Source organism: Nerophis lumbriciformis, linkage group LG32 (assembly GCF_033978685.3).
Source record: "Nerophis lumbriciformis linkage group LG32, RoL_Nlum_v2.1, whole genome shotgun sequence".
Taxonomy (NCBI): domain Eukaryota; kingdom Metazoa; phylum Chordata; class Actinopteri; order Syngnathiformes; family Syngnathidae; genus Nerophis; species Nerophis lumbriciformis.
In genome coordinates this window covers 6,038,021-6,059,763 of record NC_084579.2, presented here as the reverse complement: position 1 = coordinate 6,059,763, position 21,743 = coordinate 6,038,021, and the positions used below count along the sequence as shown (strand labels likewise).

General features: G+C 41.9%; 1 protein-coding gene across 1 annotated transcript; it reads left to right on the top strand.

Annotated features, from left to right (window-relative positions):
• The first annotated feature begins 3,542 nt into the window (after window positions 1-3,542).
• LOC133574518 (sodium- and chloride-dependent GABA transporter 2-like) lies at window positions 3,543-17,753 on the top strand. The gene is made up of 14 exons (XM_061926674.1): window positions 3,543-3,726; window positions 3,915-4,049; window positions 4,188-4,328; window positions 4,426-4,498; window positions 4,570-4,702; window positions 5,906-6,040; window positions 6,124-6,227; window positions 7,392-7,516; window positions 7,592-7,704; window positions 7,790-7,927; window positions 10,857-10,956; window positions 13,666-13,766; window positions 17,385-17,555; window positions 17,649-17,753. Exons 1-14 carry the CDS (start codon window positions 3,549-3,551, stop codon window positions 17,751-17,753), a joined length of 1,752 nt encoding a protein of 583 aa, XP_061782658.1. The 5' UTR covers window positions 3,543-3,548.
• Window positions 17,754-21,743: the final 3,990 nt, after the last annotated feature.

Here is a 21,743-nt window from a genome sequence, read left to right as displayed (position 1 = left end):
AGCCTGGCAAGCTAGAACCACAGTGAAGGATGACTTCTCATTCCCTGTGGTGCGAATATTCACCGTACGTGCTCCCGTTGTATCCACAGTGCGGTTCACAGGAATATCAGTTGCTGTGAAATAGTAATCCGTGTGTGGATGGAGAGATTGCGTCTTTTCATGAACCGGATCCCTGATGCTTAGTAGGAGCCATTTTGTGGTCTTTACAGATGTAAACACACAAAGGAAATGAAACGTACGGTATATCCGCGCGCTTTTTCTTCTTCTACGCGGGCGGGTGGTTGCTTACAGTAGAAGAAGAAGCGCTTCCTGTTCTATGGGGGCGGGTGCTTACCTTGGCGGTTGCTTGCGTAGAAGAAGAAGCGCTTCCTGTTCTACCGGGAAAAAAGATGGCGGCTGTTTACCGAAGTTGCGAGATCGAAACTTTATGAAAATGAATCGTAATATTAATCCATATATAAAGCGCACCGGGTTAAAAGCCGCACTGTCAGCTTTTGAGTAAATTTGTGGTTTTTAGGTGCGGCTAATAGTGCGGAAAATACGGTAGTCAGCGGCGAGGCTCTTTATCCTGTCGTCCGTAATTACTGCCAGGTGTCTTGATTGATGATTGTCTCCAGCTGCGGCGGCATGTGGGTGCGGTCTGCACAGCGCGTGTGGGTGCGGTCTGCGCAGCACGTGTGGGGGTGTGTCTGGACGTGCTCAGAGTGGAGCTGCTGAGTGCTCCCGCAGACGAGGGAGAAACGGACTGTGCGTGTGTCGTAACACCGAGGAAGAAAACACTGACTAAACTGCCTGTAACTTCCAGTAGGAATGTCGTAAAGACATGAAACAAAAACTTCTATGTCGGTCTTACTTAGACCTACATTTCATATATTGACAACCCCCCACAAAAATCAACAGGAAGTTTGCAATTCCCCCTTCAAAACAAACGTTTTGTAAAAAACGGTCACCTTTTTAAAAAAAATAATCTCCTCTGAGCGCGTTTGTCGTGTCGGCTTCAAACTAGCACAGGAGAGAGATTGAACCCTTCTGATTAAAAGTTGACAAAAAAGTTTTAATTCTAATTGACCTCTTTCGTAACAAGGTTAATGAATAAGTATCTTGTCTTTGCAGTCTATTCATTCAATTGAATATAAGTTGAAAAGGATTTGCAAATCAATCTGTTTTTAATGACCATTTACACAACTTGCTAACTTCACTGGTTTTGGGTTTTGTACACAAACGTATGGCAAACACTGCACTCGACAGTACTATCATTGTATTCAAATAATAACACTCTTTCAACTCAAAATTCTCACTGGTTTGTGTTCAGTGCATGTCTGAACATATTTCTTACAAAAATATGTACAATCAAATCATTGTTTTAACCTGTTCCAAAACGTCAGACAACAACTAATTCTTATGAAAATATAAGCAGTTTTTTTCCATAACCATTTTTGAACCATTTCCCTTCGCCGTTTGCTAAGAGTTATTTCTTGAATTCAATCGTTTATCTCACCTTCCTTATCAAAAGCAACATTCTGTGGCTGTATGTTGACTTATCCAATAACTCGTTAAATAAACAGTGTAGTCTGAGTCACCAAGATGATGCTTTGGGTTCGGTTTAATGACATGTGAGCTACCAATCTAGTTTGTTACGAGCACTGTTTAAACATGACAACAATTCTAAAATAAAATGTTTTAAAAATCTTATAGAAAAAGTGTTAGGTTTGAAAACCAATGTTTGACTGCGAGTGTATGTACATTAGAGATGCGCGGTTTGCGGACACAACCGCGGAGTCCGCGGATTATCCGTGGGTCGGGCGGTTGAAATAAAAAAAATTAGATTTTATCCGCGGGTCGGGTCGGGCGGTTGAAATAAAAAAAAATTTGATTTTAAATAGATTCAGGCGGGTGGCAGTTAAACCAATTCGGAAATATATATACATAGATAAATGTTGTTACCCACATACGAAAAACGAGCAGGCACCTGCAGCATATGCCACAACAGAAGAAGAAAAAAAAAAGAGATGGACACTTTTACGGAGCGGAGATGGGACGCCTCGCCGGGGTCCGGGACCGAGGCCCCTTGCCCCGAGAGGGCCCCACCGGGAGCCGTAGCTGAGGTGATCCGCGAGAAGGGCCCGACGCACGTCCAGGGTCACCACCGCGCCCACCGCACCGACACCCCGCCTCGTCCGCCTTCGCCGCGGCCGGCGTCACGCGCAGCAGGTAAGCAGCTTACCTGCCCGCCACCCCCGTGGCCGGGGGCTCGTAACAGGGGTCACTCCGCGCGCTCCGCCCGCGCAGCGTACCTGCCCGCCACCCCCGTTGCCGGGGGCGGGTAACAGGGGTCACTCCGCGCGCAGTGCGCTCACGAAAGGGGTGGGGCTCACCCTGGTGAGCCGAGTGGGCCACTTTTGGTAAGCAGAACTGGCGCTGCTGGATGAACCCAACACCGGGTTAAGGCGCCCGATGCCGACGCTCATCAGACCCCAGAAAAGGTGTTGGTTGATATAGACAGCAGGACGGTGGCCATGGAAGTCGGAACCCGCTAAGGAGTGTGTAACAACCCACCTGCCGAATCAACTAGCCCTGAAAATGGATGGCGCTGGAGCGTCGAGCCCATACCCGGCCGTCGCCAGCAGTGAGAGCCGCGAGGGCTAAGCCGCGACGAGTAGGATGGCCGCCGCGGTGCGCGCTGAAGCCTCGGGCGCGATCCCGGGTGGAGCCGCCGCGGGTGCGAGGGACATTGCACCTCCACGCGGCTCCCAGATGATTGCGTACTGGTGTGCGTCTGGGCCGTGACAGCGTGGCACGCATTGAATGTCTCTGCTGCATTGGATCAGTCTCCTTTCTTTAACAGGCAAAAGCTTTATAACCTCACTAATGCCTTGCATCGTCTATGTTAGATATATAACAACGGGCGGGTGCGGGCGGGTGCGGTTTTGATTAAATGTTAGATCGGGTGGATGGCGGATGGTTGACGACTTTCGTGATGCGGTTGCGGATGAAATAATTGCCTATCCGCGCATCTCTAATGTACATATATTTTAGGGGGTGGAAATCACCTCAAGCCCTGCGATGAGATGGCGACTTGTCCAGGGTGCACCCCGCCTTCTGCCCGAATGCAGCTGAGATAGGCTCCAGCACCCCCCGCTACCCCAAAAGGGACAAACGGTAGAAAATGGATGAATGGATGGAAATCCCCTCAACTTAGACCAGATGACATCTATGATTAGCATCCAATTTGATTTGTAATTGGAACACAACTGTAATTATGTTAATGTAATGGCTACCTATGTTTACTTGGAGAAGAAAATGTGACAGTGTAGTTGGTAGTGTATTCATTTAACTTGTTTTGAGTAAAAAGAAGATACCATAAAGAGAGTCAGATCCTGGAAAATGCTCTTCAAAAAATCAATTCATTGATAAAGTCTTTGTTGGTGTTATGCCACTACTATCTTTTAATCCTAGTGACACTCCATTTACTTCCAGTATTTGCACATTTCAACTCAAAACTTGATATTGTTACAGTTTTATGACACCCACCCTAACTAAAGGTCAACATGGATCACTTCCCAATGAACCCAGAAAACCTTGAAAGTAAAGCAGAACCGGCACCCAAAGGCCAGCAGAGGGAGCGGTGGTCCAAAAAAATAGAGTACTTCTTGGCTGTGGCTGGTAGTATTGTTGGCTATGGGAATATCTGGAGATTTCCATACCTTTGTTCCAAAAATGGAGGAGGTAAATATAATTTCTTTAAATTTGAATACAAAATAATTTCTGCATGTGTGTTTTATTGCTACATTTCAGAATAAATACATAGCAAGATGAACCGTGACGGTAAACATAGGTGGAAATAAACTGAGCAAAATATGAATGAGAAAAGTTTGAGGACTATTGAACTAACAGATTGAATTTTGGCTTAAAAGGAGTCTTCCTCATACCATACTTTTTGTTCCTGTTCACCTGTGGCATCCCTCTCTTCATCCTGGAGACATCACTGGGCCAGTACACCAATCAAGGTGCAATAACATGTTGGAGGAAAATCTGCCCTCTTTTTGGAGGTGAATGACATGACATCCGTCTTTTTGACCTGGCTGGACATAAGCATGATATGTTTATGTACAGGTATAGGAAGACATAAGCATGATATGTTTATGTACAGGTATAGGAAGACATAAGCATGATATGTTTATGTACAGGTATAGGATATGGCAGCCAGGTGATTGTCGCCTGCACAATCATTTATTACATTATCATCCTGACCTGGGAATTCCTCTTCCTCTTCTCGTCCTTCCATTCGGAACTTCCGTGGGCTAACTGTTTCAACAGCTGGAACACAGGTACTATAAATATATATATATATTTTTTTTTTTTTTTTTTTTTGTGGTAATACACTATACTAATGTGTACAAATTAAACTCTCACCTCGCATGAAAGATACATGTCTGGGACGCAATCAAACTCTGCCAGAGTCCACAAACAACACATCTTCAGTTGTAGAGTATTGGGAGTAAGTACCACATCACATGTGTGTGTGTGTGTGTGTGTGTATGAGTGTTTTTCCTCTAATTTCTGTCACAGGAGAAGAATTTTGGGGCTATCAAGCGGCGTTGATGAAATGGGAAACATTCGCTGGGACTTGGCCCTTTGTCTTCTTCTTTCCTGGATATTGGTTTACGTCTGTATCTGCAAGGGAATCAAGAACACAGGCAAGGTGAAACAAGTTTTGAATACCTGACACTTAATAGCAATTTCATATACAATAATATTTTATTGGAAAACCTGCACTCCACACAGAAAGATCTCGAGCCCGGGATTGAACTCAGGACCTTCGTATTTTGAGGCACATGCACTAACCCAGGGGTCGGCAACCCGCGGCTCCGGAGCCGCATGCGGCTCTTTGATTACTCTGATGCGGCTCAGCAGTTTACTTGCCGACCCACCCAATTTTCCCGGGAAACTTCCGGATTTCAGTGCCTCTCGCAGGAAACTCCCGGGATTAATAGTCTCCAATTTTCACCCTTACAATTATAATAAGGGCGTGCCATAATGGTACAGTATTTAGCGCTCGCTACAATTTGCATTAACAGCGTGCCAACCAGCCTCTTATTATATAGTATGCATCTTCCGCTTGCACACGTACGTGACAGCAAGGCATACCTGGTCAACAGCCACACAGGTTACACTGACGGTGGCCATATAAAACAACTTTAACACTCTTACTAATAATGCGCCACACTTTGAACCAACACCAAACAAGAATGACAAACACATTTCGGGAGAACATCTGCACCTTAACACAACATAAACACAACAAAACAAATACCCAGAATCCCATGCAGCCCTGACTCTTCCGGGCTACATTATACACCCCTGCTACCACCAAACCCCGCCCCCACCCCAACCCTGCTCCCTCACACATCAACCCCCCCGCCCCCCTCCCCCTCTGTGCGTCGGTTGAGGTGGGCGGGGTTTGGTAGCAGGGGTGTATAATGTAGCCCGGAAGAGTTAGGGCTGCATGGGATTCTGGGTATTTGTTCTGTTGTGTTTATGTTGTGTTACGGTGCAGATGTTCTCCCGAAATGTGTTTGTCATTCTTGTTTGGTGTGGGTTCACAGTGTGGCGCATTATTTGTAAGAGTGTTAAAGTTTTTTTTATACCACCACCGTCAGTGTAACCTGTGTGGTTGTTGACCAGGAGGATTTTCCACTAATTTAAAGTGTTTTGCCAAGAGGATTATTTGTAATGTGTAACTTTTCAGAATGTGCGTGTTCTATTTTTGACCAAAGTAAGACAAGGAAACAATTGTCTTTATTTTTTAATTATTATGCCACGATTTTACTAGTCCGGCCCCCTGGGAATAGATTTTCCTCCATACGGCCCCTGAGCTAAAATGAGTTTGACACCCCTGATCTAGGTGCTGTACTTCACTGCCACGTTTCCATACGTCATACTTTTGGCATTGCTTGTTCGTGGTCTGACGTTACCAGGAGCCAAAGATGGGCTGACCTTCTACCTCTACCCAGACTTGACACGCCTCAGCGATTCAACGGTAGTAGAATTTTTGCTATCGCATGATGTTATCGCCACACTTATCGAAGGAGATCGTGCTGACAGAACTTACTTAATCTTCAGGTTTGGCTTGATGCGGCCAGCCAGATCCTATACTCCTACGTAATCGGCAGTGGGGTGCTGACATCTTTAAGTAGCTACAACAAGTACAACAACAATTGCTACAGGTAAGTATTTCACTTTTTCATTTGCACTTGGTGCAAATGCACTCTTTTTCAGCAATTTCTCAAAGAGACTATAGTATATACATGAATACCTGGATATGCTTTAGAGTAGTCAATGTATACTGGTATACCACCAGTCTATTTGGAACATCCCACAGGTGCCATGATTGGGTATAAAAGTAGATTCCATGAAATGCTCAGTTATTCACAAACAAGGATGGGGCGAGGGTCACCACTTTGTCAACAAATGCGTGAGCAAATTGTTGAACAGTTTAAGAAAAACCTTTCTCAACCAGCTATTGCAAGGAATTTAGGGATTTCACAATCTACGGTCCGTAATATCATCAAAGGGTTCAGAGAATCTGGAGAAATCACTGCACGTAAGCAGCTAAGCCCGTGACCTTCGATCCCTCAGGCTGTACTGCAGCAACAAGCGACATCAGTGTGTGAAGGATATCACCACATGGGCTCAGGAACACTTCAGAAACCCACTGTCAGTAACTACAGCTGGTCGCTACATCTGTAAGTGCGAGTTAAAACTCTCCTATGCAAGGCGAAAACCGTTTATCAACAACACCCAGAAACGCCGTTGGCTTCGCTGGGCCTGAGCTCATCTAAGATGGACTGATACAAAGTGAAAAAGTGTTCTGTGGTCAATTGTACGGAATATGTACTGTACTGTGCAATCTACTAATAAAAGTCTCAATCAATCAATCAAAAAAAGCACTTTATTAGTAGAAAGGTTTTGATAAGAAACCATTCTGAGCCTTATCTTATTTAGTTTTAATTGTATATATGTTGACCACATTAACCCTGGCAATGGACCCTGTGTGTATATGTATGTTATGCCATTGCTTATAAATTTGGTAAATAAATAACTAAAAAATGTATATTTTGTTGTTTTCTTACTGTACCGAAAATGAACCGAACCGTGACCTCTAAACCGAGGTAGGTACCAAACCGAAATGTTTGTGTACCGTTGAAAATGACAGTAAAAAAGTCAGTAGATTTTACAGTACAAACTGGCTGCTCAATCAGCAGAATTTTATTGTTGGAAATTGGTATGTTTTTGTTCCATTTACAGTACTACACTGTAAAAAAAAAACACCATAGATTTTACAGTTAAACAATTGGACCGCACTAACTGGCTTATATTTGACCCAACAGGGACAGTTTGTTGCTGTGCCTTTTAAACAGTATTACCAGCTTTATGGCCGGCTTTGCCATCTTCTCTGTGCTCGGCTTCATGGCCAAAGAGCAAGGCCTGGACATATCCATCGTGGTCGAATCAGGTATGGAAGATTGCCTCTACATTTTTTGAATGAAAGTTCCCCAGCTGTCATGTTTGACTGACGTGATGTGTGCAGGTCCAGTACTGGCGTTCATTGCGTACCCTCGCGCTGTGAGTCTGATGCCCCTCCCTCACATTTGGGCCATTAGCTTCTATTTAATGATGATTTTTGTAGGACTAGACACCCAGGCAAGACCACCTTGAACAAAATAAGATATACTACATGTTCGGGAGATCAATTGCAATAATAAAACAATCTGTGTCCTTGCTTTAGTTTACATACGTCGAGACGCTGACCACCAGCATCCGCGATGTGTTTCCTTCATTCTTTGTCAATAAGTATCGACGTCAGTTCCTTCTTCTCGCCATCTGCTTTGGAAGCTTCTTTGCAGGACTTACAATGGTCACAGAGGTGAGCTGTAAGTGAAATGTCTTCAACTTTTTAACAGACAACCATTTTATGCAAACTAGCCTGTAGGGCAGGGGTGTCCAAAGTGTGGATTAGAGGGGCATTTGTGGCCCACTTCTTGTTTTTTATTCAAATATGCTACGTATTAAACTTTGAGACTGTTTTTATGAGAATAGTGTAAATAATGTTAACAGGTGGACTTGCCAACTTTATTTGTGCCCGTCGAAGATACACACAGTGCACCACATTAGGTTAATATCTGTATACACAAGTGTAAATACTTATTATACTGTTATCTAATTACCGTAATTATCCAATTACAAACTCAAAGTATGTATCATATATTGGGCTGGGCAGATAAAACAATATCAATATATATCACCATAGACAAGTAATCTATATTAATAAAAAATGTGTTCGATAAAACGTTCGATATTATGTGTGTGTGTATATATATATATATATATATATATATATATATATATATATATATATATATATATATATATATATATATACACTGCTGCTCACTGCTCCCCTCACCTCCCAGGGGGTGATTAAGGGTGATGGGTCAAATGCAGAGAATAATTTCACCACACCTAGTGTGTGTGTGACAATCATTGGTACTTTAACTTTAACTTTATATATATATATATATATATATATATATATATATATATATATATATATATATATATATATATATATATATATATATATATATATATACATACAGGCCTCAAATCTTTTCTTTTCAGGTCAAGGCAAGTGTTACCTTAAAGGAGGGCTCATATTTTAAGGCACCAAGGCAAGTTATTATTTTCTTTCGAGGCAGGGGCTCTAATGCATATATATATATATATGTATGTATATATATATATATATATATATATATATATATATATATATATATATATATATATATTAGAGATGCGCGGATAGGCAATTATTTCATCCGCAACCGCATCAGAAAGTCGTCAACCATCCGCAATTCACCCGATCTAACATTTGATCAGAACCGCACCCGCCCGTTGTTATATATCTAATATAGACGATGCAAGGCATTAGTGAGGTTATAAAGCTTTTGCCTGTTAAAGAAAGAAGACTGATCCAATGCAGCACAGACATTCGCGTGCCACGCTGTCACGACCCAGACGCACACCAGTGCGCAATCATATGGGAGCCGCGCTGAGCGCACCTCCAAGCGCGTCTCGCTGCCGGCGACGGCCAGGTATATGGGCCCGACGCTCCAGCGCCATCCATTTTCAGGGCTAGTTGATTCGGCAGGTGGGTTGTTACACACTCCTTAGCGGGTTCCAACTTCCATGGCCACCGTCCTAGCTGCTGTCTATATCAACCAGGGTGAGCCCCACCCCTTTCGTGAGCGCACTGCGCGCGGAGTGACCCCTGTTACGCGCCCCCGGCAACAGGGGTGGCGGGCAGGTAAGCTGCGCGGGCGGAGCGCGCGGAGTGACCCCTGTTACGAGCCCCCGGCCACGGGGGTGGCGGGCAGGTAAGCTGCTTACCTGCTGCGCGTGACGCCGGCCGCGGCGAAGGCGGACGAGGCGGGGTGTCGGTGCGGTGGGCGCGGTGGTGACCCTGGACGTGCGTCGGGCCCTTCTCGCGGATCGCCTCAGCTACGGCTCCCGGTGGGGCCCTCTCGGGGAAAGGGGCCTCGGTCCCGGACCCCGGCGAGGCGTCCCTTCTCCGCTCCGTAAAAGTGTCCATCTCTTTTCTTTTTTTTTCTTCTGTTGTGGCATAAAACGAGCAGGTGCCTGCTCGTTTTTCGTATGTGGGTAACAACATTTAACTATGTATATATATTTCCGAATTGGTTTAACTGCCACCCGCAAAAAAAAAAAAAAAAAAAAAAAAAAAAATCTAATTAATCCGCCCGACCCGACCCGCGCGCGGATAAAATCTTATTTTTTTTAATTTCATCCGCCCGATCCGCGGATAATCCGCGGACTCCGCGGTTGTGCCCGCAAACCGCGCATCTCTAATATGTATGTATATATGTACGTATATATATATATATTGAATGTTTTCTATGGTTGTGTCGACATTTCCTTTTCTTTCTGCCTTGACGGCTGAGGAGATTATAATCAGAAGAAAGTTACATTTGAAAAAAAAAAAAAAAGTTCATATTTTATAAATGTTTGTACTGGTCCATATATTTCCATATATACATGTATGTGTGTGTATGTATATGTATATATTTATATATTTATATATTTATATATATATATATATATATATATATATATATATATATATATATATTTACATTTGAAAAAAAAAAAACATATTTTATACATTTTTGTACCGGTCCATATTTTCCATAGGTCATAAAAAATATCAATAATTATCGATATCGACCAATATAAAAAACATGTATAATGATACGGTGTTCAGCCATATCGCCCAGCCCTAATCATACACAGTATATGTATGAATAAAATGCATTTAAACAATATCAGCACACATATATTCAAGCTATTAATATGTTGTAATTTCAAAATATAATTTCTAAACTAGCCACATTAGCAACAACTAGCGTTAGCAGTGAGATGCTAGCTAGTAGCTACTGAACATCACAGCTGTAGTTTCGACTATAATGTTCTGAGAACGCCACTAAAACATTACAATAACTTAATAATCGCCATTATTACTTCAAACGTGTCTTGTACAAAGTCCAAATACTCACATAGTCATTGACTAGTTGTGTGACTGCAAGAAGGGTAGAGAAAACAAGTCGCCTGAAGTAGCGCAAGTCAGGGAGGAAGCGGAAGTGACACTATCAGATAAAATGCTTCAAAATAAAAGCAAAATGTAAACAAACATGGAGTATTCTTAACAAAATACTATACATTCCTTATTAATGGATGTGTTGGCGGTTTTGTGGAAGTGAAGCATTCTCTACTTTTTGCAGGGAGGCTTCTATGTTTTCCTCTTGATGGACTATTACACCTACATCGGGAGTATTTTCTTTTTACCCGTTCTTGAGTCCCTCTGCATCGGATGGATCTACGGTATGCACTGTTGGCCACCGTCATTCGCCAGGTCGGGGGTCTCCAACCCGTCAGTAGCTGGTAACGCATTTCATTAAACAATGCCGTATTATGATGTCTTTGCTGCACACGACGCCACGTCCGATTCGCAGACACGACACCGGCTCATGCACTTGGCTGGTAAACAAGCACCCTGTGGGGACTCCGCCGGACTGCTTCTAGCTATTGTTACAATTTTACGTGCCAACAAAGCAAAACACACCTGATAAAAAGCGTTCAAAAGTACAGAAAGGTTCCGCATTTGCTCAATGCTAATTTACATTGAATATATAATAGACCTGCTACTGATGATTATATAAATATATCCATCCATCCATTTTCTACCGCTTGTCGCTTTCGGGGTCAGCTGCACTCATGTGTGTGTGTGTGTGTGTATGTATATATATATATATATATATATATATATATATATATATATATACACATATATATACAGTACAGGCTAAAAGTTTGGACACACCTTCTCATCTCAATGCGTTTTTTTTATTTTCATGACAATATACATTGTAGATTGTCACAGAAGGCATCAAAACTATGACACCTCCATCAATCCATTTTCTACCGCTTATTCCCTTCGGGGTCGCGGGGGGTGCTGGAGCCACACCGGTGAAGTGAAAACCATTTCAGGTGACTACCTCTTGAAGCTCATCGAGAGAATGCCAAGAGTGTGCAAAGCAGTATGGCTATTTTGAAGAAGCTAGAATATAAAACATGTTTTCAGTTATTCCACCTTTTTTTTGTTAAGTACATAACTCCACATGTGTTCATTCATAGTTGTGATGTGACAATCTACAATGTAAATAGTCATGAAAATAAAAAAAACACCTTGAATGAGAAGGCGTGTCCAAACTTTTGGCCTGTACTGTATATATATACAAACGTTTGTGTGTGTGTGTATATATATATATATATATATATATATATATATATATATATATATATATATATATATATATATATATATATATATATATATACTGTTGCGTTTGGACCAGTTGTTCCTCCCAGGGAATTCAAGTTGCTGGTCACTCCCAAGCTCTTTTATGACACGTAAAGCTGAGTAGAAGAACCACCAGAGACAGAATAGGTATTTTGTAATTTTATTTCCAAAGCTTTGGAAATAGAATGAGACCAGTCGAGCATAGAACATTCAATCGCGCAGCTAAGATGGTCTAACTTTTCATACGGCAAAACTTCTTCTTTTATCTCGTCTCTCTTGCCCCCCACCCTCTTGTCCCTTTCTCCACAGCTGGGCAAAGGGAAAGATAAGAGAAATAATTTATTACTTCTTCTCCTTCCTCCTTGCTCACTCAAGGTCCCTTTTTGTTTATTATCTAAAGTCGGTTTTAGACGAAAAGCAGAGAAGACCTCCCCCTTGACATTCTCAAAAGTTGGCACACAGTATTTGCAGACAACCAAAAGCTAACAAATAAAGAACACTAGCTGTTTTGTACTATGACTATGGTTTAAAAGAAGTAACACACAAATATGGATATATCTAATTATCTGCCTCCGTCAATACACACACACATACATATATATATATATATATATATATATATATATATATATATATATATATATATATATATATATATATGTATATATGTATATATATATATATATATATATATGTATGTGTGTGCGTATATATATATGTGTGTGTATATATATATATATATATATATATATATATATCCATCCATCCATTCATTTTCTACCGCTTATTCCCTTTCGGGTCGCTGTAGCCTATCTCAGGTACAATCGGGCGGAAGGCGGGGTACACCCTTGACAAGTCGCCACCTCATCGCAGGGCCAACACAGATAGACAGACAACATTCACACTCATATTCACACACTAGGGCCAATTTAGTGTTGCTAATCGACCTATCCCCAGGTGCATGTTTTTGGAGGTGGGAGGAAGCCGGAGTACCCGGAGGGAACCCACGCAGTCACGGGGAGAACATGCAAACTCCACACAGAAAGATCCTGAGCTCGGGATTGAACCCAAGACTGCTCAGGACCTTCGTATTGTGAGGCAGACGCACTAACCCCTCTTCCACCGTGCTGCCCATATATATACTGTATATATATATATATATATATATATATATATATATATATATATATATATATATATATATATATGTCTTAATAAGGTTATCCAAAAAATAGTGCTCGATACCGTAGTAGAGCGCAATATATATATATATATATATATATATATATATATAAATCTGGCTTTTTTTTTGTTGTTGTGTTTTTTACTCGAGACTAGTTTGGGGACCCCTGATTTAAGGGATGGTCTGAAACTGACTTGGCCATATACTCGACTTCAAAACATAACAACTGGACGGAACAGTTATCATTACGAGCTCAGTGATAAATGTGAAATTACCCAATACCGGGATGTTATTATTAACCAGTTAACAAAATATTATCACACGGACATACACAAAAGTACTCAGAATTTGTACGGTTGAGTACTGTATTGACAAAACCATTTTACTTTGCTCGTTTTAGTAAACGATGAAAATAAATGTGACAAAAAATGAGTAGCTCTTGGCCATTTTCATTTCAAAACATTGTTGGAGACCCCTGACCTCGATGGACTTGTGTTTTATAGCAAGATATTTGGTGTTATTCTAATCAATGGTTTATTTTCTGCAGGTGCTGACCGTCTGTATGACAACATCGAGGACATGATTGGCTATCGACCGTGGCCTGTTATGAAATACTGTTGGCGGTACATCACACCAGCTCTCTTCCTCGTAAGTATAACTTCACTTCTGGAAGCTACCCTACTCAGACACCTACACTGACTACTTTAAAGTATATCCAAGTTTGCTTTCTATAACCTTGTCCCTGCAGAAGAAGAAAGTAATCCAATACGTACTCACTTAGTATGTCAGATTTTCTGAGCCATCATAAATACCGTATTTTTCGGACTATAAAATCCTTTCATTTTCTCAAAACTTGACAGTGCGCCTTACAACCCGGTGCGCCTAATGTACGGAATAATTCTGGTTGTGCTTACCGACCTCAAAGCTGTTTTATTTGGTACATGGTGTAATAAGTGTGACCAGTAGAGCAAAGTTAAAGTACCAATGATTGTCACACACACACTAGGTGTGGTGAAATTTGTCCTCTGCATTTGACCCATTCCCTTGTTCACCCCTTGGGAGGTGAGGGGAGCAGTGGGCAGCAGCGGTGGCCACGCCCGGGAATCATTTTTTGTTATCTAACCCCATATAATAGTGTGAGAGTCCAGTCCATAGTGGATCTAACATAATAGTGAGAGTCCAGTCCATAGTGGATCTTACATAATAGTGAGAGTCCAGTCCATAGTAAATCTAACATAATAGTGTGAGAGTCCAGTCCATAGTGGATCTAACATAATAGTGTGAAAGTCCAGTCCATAGTGGATCTAACATAATAGTGTGAAAGTCCAGTCCATAGTAGATCTAACATAATAGTGTGAGTCCAGTCCATAGTGGATCTAACATAATAGTGTGAGAGTCCAGTCCATAGTGGATCTAACATAATAGTAAGAGTCCAGTCCATAGTGGATCTAACATAATAGTGAGAGTCCAGTCCATAGTGGATCTAACATAATAGTGTGAGAGTCCAGTCCATAGTGGATCTAACATAATAGTGAGAGTCCAGTCCATAGTGGATCTAACATAATAGTGTGAGAGTCCAGTCCATAGTGGATCTAACATAATATTGTGAGAGTCCAGTCCATAGTGGATCTAACATAATAGTGTGAGAGTCCAGTCCATAGTGGATCTAACATAATAGTGAGAGTCCAGTCTATAGTGGATCTAACATAATAGTGTGAGAGTCCAGTCCATAGTGGATCTAACATAATAGTGAGAGTCCAGTCCATAGTGGATCTAACATAATAGTGTGAGAGTCCAGTCCATAGTGGATCTAACATAATAGTGAGAGTCCAGTCCATAGTGGATCTAACATAATAGTGAGAGTCCAGTCCATAGTGGATCTAGCATAATAGTGTGAGAGTCCAGTCCATAGTGGATCTAACATAATAGTGTGAGAGTCCAGTCCATAGTGGATCTAACATAATAGTGTGAGAGTCCAGTTCATAGTGGATCTAACATAATAGTGAGAGTCCAGTCCATAGTGGATCTAACATAATAGTGTGAGAGTCCAGTCCATAGTGGATCTTACATAATAGTGTGAGAGTCCAGTCCATAGTGGATCTAACATAATATTGTGAGAGTCCAGTCCATAGTGGATCTAACATAATAGTGAGAGTCCAGTCCATAGTGGATCTAGCATAATATTGTGAGAGTCCAGTCCATAGTGGATCTAACATAATAGTGTGAGAGTCCAGTCCATAGTGGATCTAACATAATAGTGTGAGAGTCCAGTCCATAGTGGATCTAACATAATAGTGAGAGTCCAGTCCATAGTGGATCTAACATAATAGTGAGAGTCCAGTCCATAGTGGATCTAACATAATAGTGTGAGAGTCCAGTCCATAGTGGATCTAACATAATAGTGTGAGAGTCCAGTCCATAGTGGATCTAGCATAATAGTGTGAGAGTCCAGTTCATAGTGGATCTAACATAATAGTGAGAGTTCAGTCCATAGTGGATCTAACATAATAGTGTGAGAGTCCAGTCCATAGTGGATCTTACATAATAGTGTGAGAGTCCAGTCCATAGTGGATCTAACATAATATTGTGAGAGTCCAGTCCATAGTGGATCTAACATAATAGTGAGAGTCCAGTCCATAGTGGATCTAGCATAATATTGTGAGAGTCCAGTCCATAGTGGATCTAACATAATAGTGTGAGAGTCCAGTCCATAGTGGATCTAACATAATAGTGTGAGAGTCCAGTCCATAGTGGATCTAACATAATAGTGAGAGTCCAGTCCATAGTGGATCTAACATAATAGTGAGAGTCCAGTCCATAGTGGATCTAACATAATAGTGTGAGAGTCCAGTCCATAGTGGATCTAACATAATAGTGTGAGAGTCCAGTCCATAGTGGATCTAGCATAATAGTGTGAGAGTCCAGTTCATAGTGGATCTAACATAATAGTGAGAGTTCAGTCCATAGTGGATCTAACATAATAGTGTGAGAGTCCAGTCCATAGTGGATCTAACATAATAGTGAGAGTCCAGTCCATAGTGGATCTTACATCATAGTGTGAGAGTCCAGTCCACAGTGGATCTAACATAATAGTGTGAGACTCCAGTCCATAGTGGATCTAACATAATAGTGAGAGTCCAGTCCATAGTGGATCTAACATAATAGTGTGAGAGTCCAGTCCATAGTGGATCTAACATAATAGTGTGAAAGTCCAGTCCATAGTGGATCTAACATAATAGTGTGAGAGTCCAGTCCATAGTGGATCTAGCATAATATTGTGAGAGTCTAGTCCATAGTGGATCTAACATAATAGTGAGAGTCCAGTCCATAGTGGATCTAACATAATAGTGTGAGACTCCAGTCCATAGTGGATCTAACATAATAGTGAGAGTCCAGTCCATAGTGGATCTAACATAATAGTGTGAGAGTCCAGTTCATAGTGGATCTAACATAATAGTGAGAGTCCAGTCCATAGTGGATCTAACATAATAGTGTGAGAGTCCAGTTTATAGTGGATCTAACATAATAGTGAGAGTCCAGTCCATAGTGGATCTAACATAATAGTGTGAGAGTCCAGTCCATAGTGGATCTAACATAATAATGAGAGTCCAGTCCATAGTGGATCTAACAGAATAGTGTGAGAGTCTAGTCCATAGTGGATCTAACCTAATAGTGAGAGTCCAGTCCATAGTGGATCTAACATAATAGTGAGAGTCCAGTCCATAGTGGATCTTACATAATATTGTGAGAGTCCAGTCCATAGTGGGGCCAGCAGGAGATCATCCCAAGCGGAGACAGGTCACCAGCACAGAGATGTCCCTAACCGATGCACAGGCGAGCGGTCCACCCCGGGTCCCGACTCTGGACAGCCGGCACTTCATCCATGGCCACCGGACCTGTGCCACCCACCCCCCTCCACACACACACACAAGGGAGAGGGGGGCAGAGCAGAAAAGAAAAGAAATGGCAGATCAACTGGTCTAAAAGGGGGGTCTATTTAAAGGCTAGAGTATACAAATGAGTTTTAAGATGGGACTTAAATGCTTCTACTGAGGTAGCATCTCTAACTGTTACCGGGAGGGCATTCCATAGTACTGGAGCCCCAATAGAAAACGCTCTATAGCCCGCAGACTTTTTTTGGGGCTCTGGGAATCACTAATAAGCCGGAGTTCTCTGAACGCAGATTTCTTGCCGGGACATATGGTACAATACAATCAGCAAGATAGGATGGAATACGGTACTTTAGACTGTGCTTGTTTCTTACAGTGCACACTACTATACAACACCATCACACACCAACCGCTCAAAGTCAACAACACCTATGAATACCCATGGTGGGGATACGCAGTCGGCGGAGTCTTGGCCCTGTCGCCATCACTCCTGGTCCCACTGTGGATGGTCTACGCTGTCAGTGTCACGCCTGGAACTCTAAGACAGGTGTGCCCATGTGGGGGACAGACATGTGTGATGTTTTGTAGCTAAAACGCCATATATTTGTATCGATTTGATATGACCATTTCTCCTTTGCAGAGACTCAAAGTTCTGTGCACGCCAGCAAGTGACTTACCTTGTGCAGCCTTGAAAAGGAAAAGGGCCGACCAAGAAGCACTTCAGACCTTCACAGAGACCCTCTGAGTGAGAGAAATGACACTCGCCACAGACGGCAGCGCTCTGTCCAATGTACATCAACGCGTTATTTTGTATTAACGATTCATCCACAACCTCAATCTAAGATTCTACTACGTCGGTCTGTGCTTGGCAAGTTGGCCTCCCGGAAGATACATATTGACACAACATTGTTTCAATAGGCAATCGAGAATAAAAACATATATTAAAGGGGAACATTATCACCAGCTCTGTTATTTCCCGTTTTTTCGACTGTTTTCCGTACCTTGGAGACATCATGCCTCGTCGGTGTGTTGTCGGAGGGTGTAACAACACGAACAGGGACGGATTCAAGTTGCACCAGTGGCCCAAAGATGCGAAAGTGGCAAGAAATTGGACGTTTGTTCCGCACACTTTACCGACGAAAGCTATGCTACGACAGAGATGGCAAGAATGTGTGGATATCCTGCGACACTCAAAGCAGATGCATTTCCAACGATAAAGTCAAAGAAATCTGCCGCCAGACCCCCACTGAATCTGCCGGAGTGTGTGAGCAATTCAGGGACAAAGGACCTCGCTAGCACGGCAAGCAATGGCGGCAGTTTGTTCCCGCAGACGAGCGAGCTAAACCCCCTATCGACCCTAGCTTCCCTGGCCTGCTGACATTGTTGCGTTTTGGACCAGTTGTTCCTCCCAGGGAATTCAAGTCACAATTTGCTCCCAAGCTCTTAAAGCTGAGTTGAAAAACCACCAGAGACAGAATAGGTATTTTGTTGTATATTCTCAAAGCTTTGCCAATATACATTGATTGAGACCAGTCTAACCCTAGAACATTCTATTGCGCCTCCCAAAATGGTCTGTCCTCCCAACGCCAAAAACCCCTTCTTTCCTTCCCCCTCCCTAGCCATAATACAAGCACAACGTCTCCCTAGCCATAATACATTCCAAAGAACTCAAGGTTAACACACACAGTATACTTGCTGACAGAGCATCAAGAGAAGAAATGGAAAACACGAGCTGTTTTCAAATATGACTAAGAAATAAAAGAAGTACAACTTAAATTCGGATATATGTAAATATCTGCCTTCGACAACATCAACTTTAAAACTGGACAGATCAGCTTTCAGGAAAAGAGCACGGATGAGGGTATGTCTACAGAATATATTAATTGATGAAAATTGGGCTGTCTGCACTCTCAAAGTGCATGTTGTTGCCAAATGTATTTCATATGCTGTAAACCTAGTTCATAGTTGCTAGTTTCCTTTAATGCCAAACAAACACATACCAATCGTTGGTTAGAAGGCCATCGCCGAATTCGTCCTCGCTTTCTCCCGTGTCGCTGGCTGTCGTGTCGTTTTCGTCGGTTTCGCTTGCATACGGTTCAAACCGATATGGCTCAATAGCTTCAGTTTCTTTTTCAATTTCGTTTTCGCTACCTGCCTCCACACTACAACCATCCGTTTCAATACATTCGTAATCTGTTGAATCGCTTAAGCCGCTGAAATCCGAGTCTGAATCCGAGCTAACGTCGCTATAGCTTGCTGTTCTTTCCGCCATGTTTGTTTGTGTTGGCTTCACTATGTGACGTCACAGGAAAATGGACGGGTGTTTATATAACGATGGTTAAAATCAGGCACTTTGAAGCTTTTTTTAGGGATATTGCGTGATGGGTAAAATTTTGAAAAAAACTTCGAAAAATATAATAAGCCACTGAGAACTGATTTTTAATGGTTTTAACAATTCTGAAATTGTGATAATGTTCCCCTTTAACGTTCTTCCCTTTGGGTAACACACGGCACACTGACAAAGCTGAACCTATTCTTACCATAACAATCTACAATCCATTTATCTGCTTTCTTTTGGGTATTTCAAGTTATCATTACATATATGTGTTGTTGCATTTGAAACAATTGTATTGTTGATAAAAAAGGTAATTGTCAGAATAATTGTATATAAGTTATCACCATATTTGCCAACCCTCCCGGATTTTCCGGGAGACTCTCGAAATTCAGCGCCTCTCCCGAAAACCTCCCGGGACAAATTTTCTCCCGAAAAACTCCCGAAATTCAGGCGGACCTGAGTGACGTGTTGACAACACACAACAACAGTGTCTACCGTAAAGCAGTTCGTCTGCCGTAAACAGCAATGTTGTGACACTTTTAAACAGGACAATACTGCCATCTACTGTACATGCATATGTGACCCACCCATAATCTGTCACATTTTTGTGTTGATTTATTTATTTTATTTTGTGGTTTGAATTCGTTTTTGGAGCTGTCATTACACATGCATCAGTATTCACATTGGTCAGTAGGGGGCAGTAGGGCGTTTCTTCCCAATTGAATGCTATCACCTGCAGACCGGAAGTGTCTTGTCATTCTGATGAGCGCGCCCACTCTGTGAACAATTGAAACGTCCTGTGTGCTTTTTCCTCCTGTATAACAGGTTAGTTTTGGTGAATCAACTCACTGAATAATATCCATGTGATCTTTATAAGTTTAAGTACACATTCTGATGGTGGAGCCTAACTCTAAAGTGTTTGTGAGTTGTAGTTTGTAAATGAACACTGAAATTCAAGTATTTATTTTATTTTTATATATATATATATATATATATATATATAGCTAGAATTCACTGAAAGTCAAGTATTTCTTATATATATATATATATATATATGTATGTGTGGGAAAAAAATCACAAGACTATTTCATCTCTACAGGCCTGTTTCATGAGGGGGGGTACCCTCAATCATCAGGAGATTTTAATGGGAGCATTCACATACCATGGTTTATATAGGGCACAGAGTGGGTGGGTACAGGCTGGCCTAGGGGCGTGGTGATTGGCTCATGTGTTACCTAGGAGGTGTTTCCGTCTATGGCGGCATGTTGTTACAATTTCGCTGCGCTTGTTGAGGGATGACAGGTCTGGACGGTAAATAATAAACAGTTTCTCTTTCAAGCATAGGTTGCATCTTTTATTACCACTATTGTAAGGTGTGCTGGATGCAAGAATTTGCCATGTTATTGAATATTCAACATTATTGTCTTTGAGGTCCCAAATGTGTTTGCTGAGTTCTGTGGTATTTCGCAGGTTTTTGTTCCTGAAAGAAGCCTTGTGATTGTTCCTTCTGGTTTTGAATTCTCCCTCGGTTAATCCTACATATGTGTCGGATGTGTTAATGTCCTTGCGTATTACCTTAGATTGGTAGACAACTGATGCTTGTAAGCATCCCCCGTTGAGAGGGCAATCAGGTTGCTTTCGACAGTTACAGTCTTTGTTGGTTTTGGAGTCGCTCTGTCTGGGGGCTGACGGCTCATTTGCAATTGTTTTGTTGTGGTTTGAGATGATTTGTCGTATATTGTTCATGCAGCTGTAGCTCAATTTAATGTTGTTCTTGTTGAATACTTTTCTTAGGGTGTTGTCTTTGGGAAAGTGTTTGTCGATCAGATTGAGGAATTTGTGTCCAATGTTAGTTGAGACGTTTTTGCTGTATGGGGGGTTGTACCAGATGATGTCGTTTCGTTTTCTGTATATATATATATCTTAACCACGCCCCCGCCCCCCACCTCCCGAAATCGGAGGTCTCAAGGTTGGCAAGTATGGTTATCACACAACTTGTTTGCTATGAGTTCAGCTTGCCCTGCGTGAAGACAAAAGCTGTATTTGATCTTATCAAGCAAAGGGCAGACTGCTTGTAAACCTCCACTGTGTGCGATGGAATGCACCATGGAGGTGTTGGTTTCTTTGATCTATTGGACTGCCACAGGAAGGACCTTATCAGGACCCAAAATCTATCCATTTACCATGAATTGATTAACTTGGACCCCGACCTAAACAAGTTGAAAAACTTATTGGGGTGTTACCATTTAGTGGTCAATTGTACGGAATATGTACTGTACCGTGCAATCTATTAATAAAAGTTTCAATCAATCAATCCTCCTTATACCAAATAATATAATGCGAGAATCGGTTTGAATCGAATCGAGTTGTTATTATTGCACTCTCAGGCTTTTATTTTGA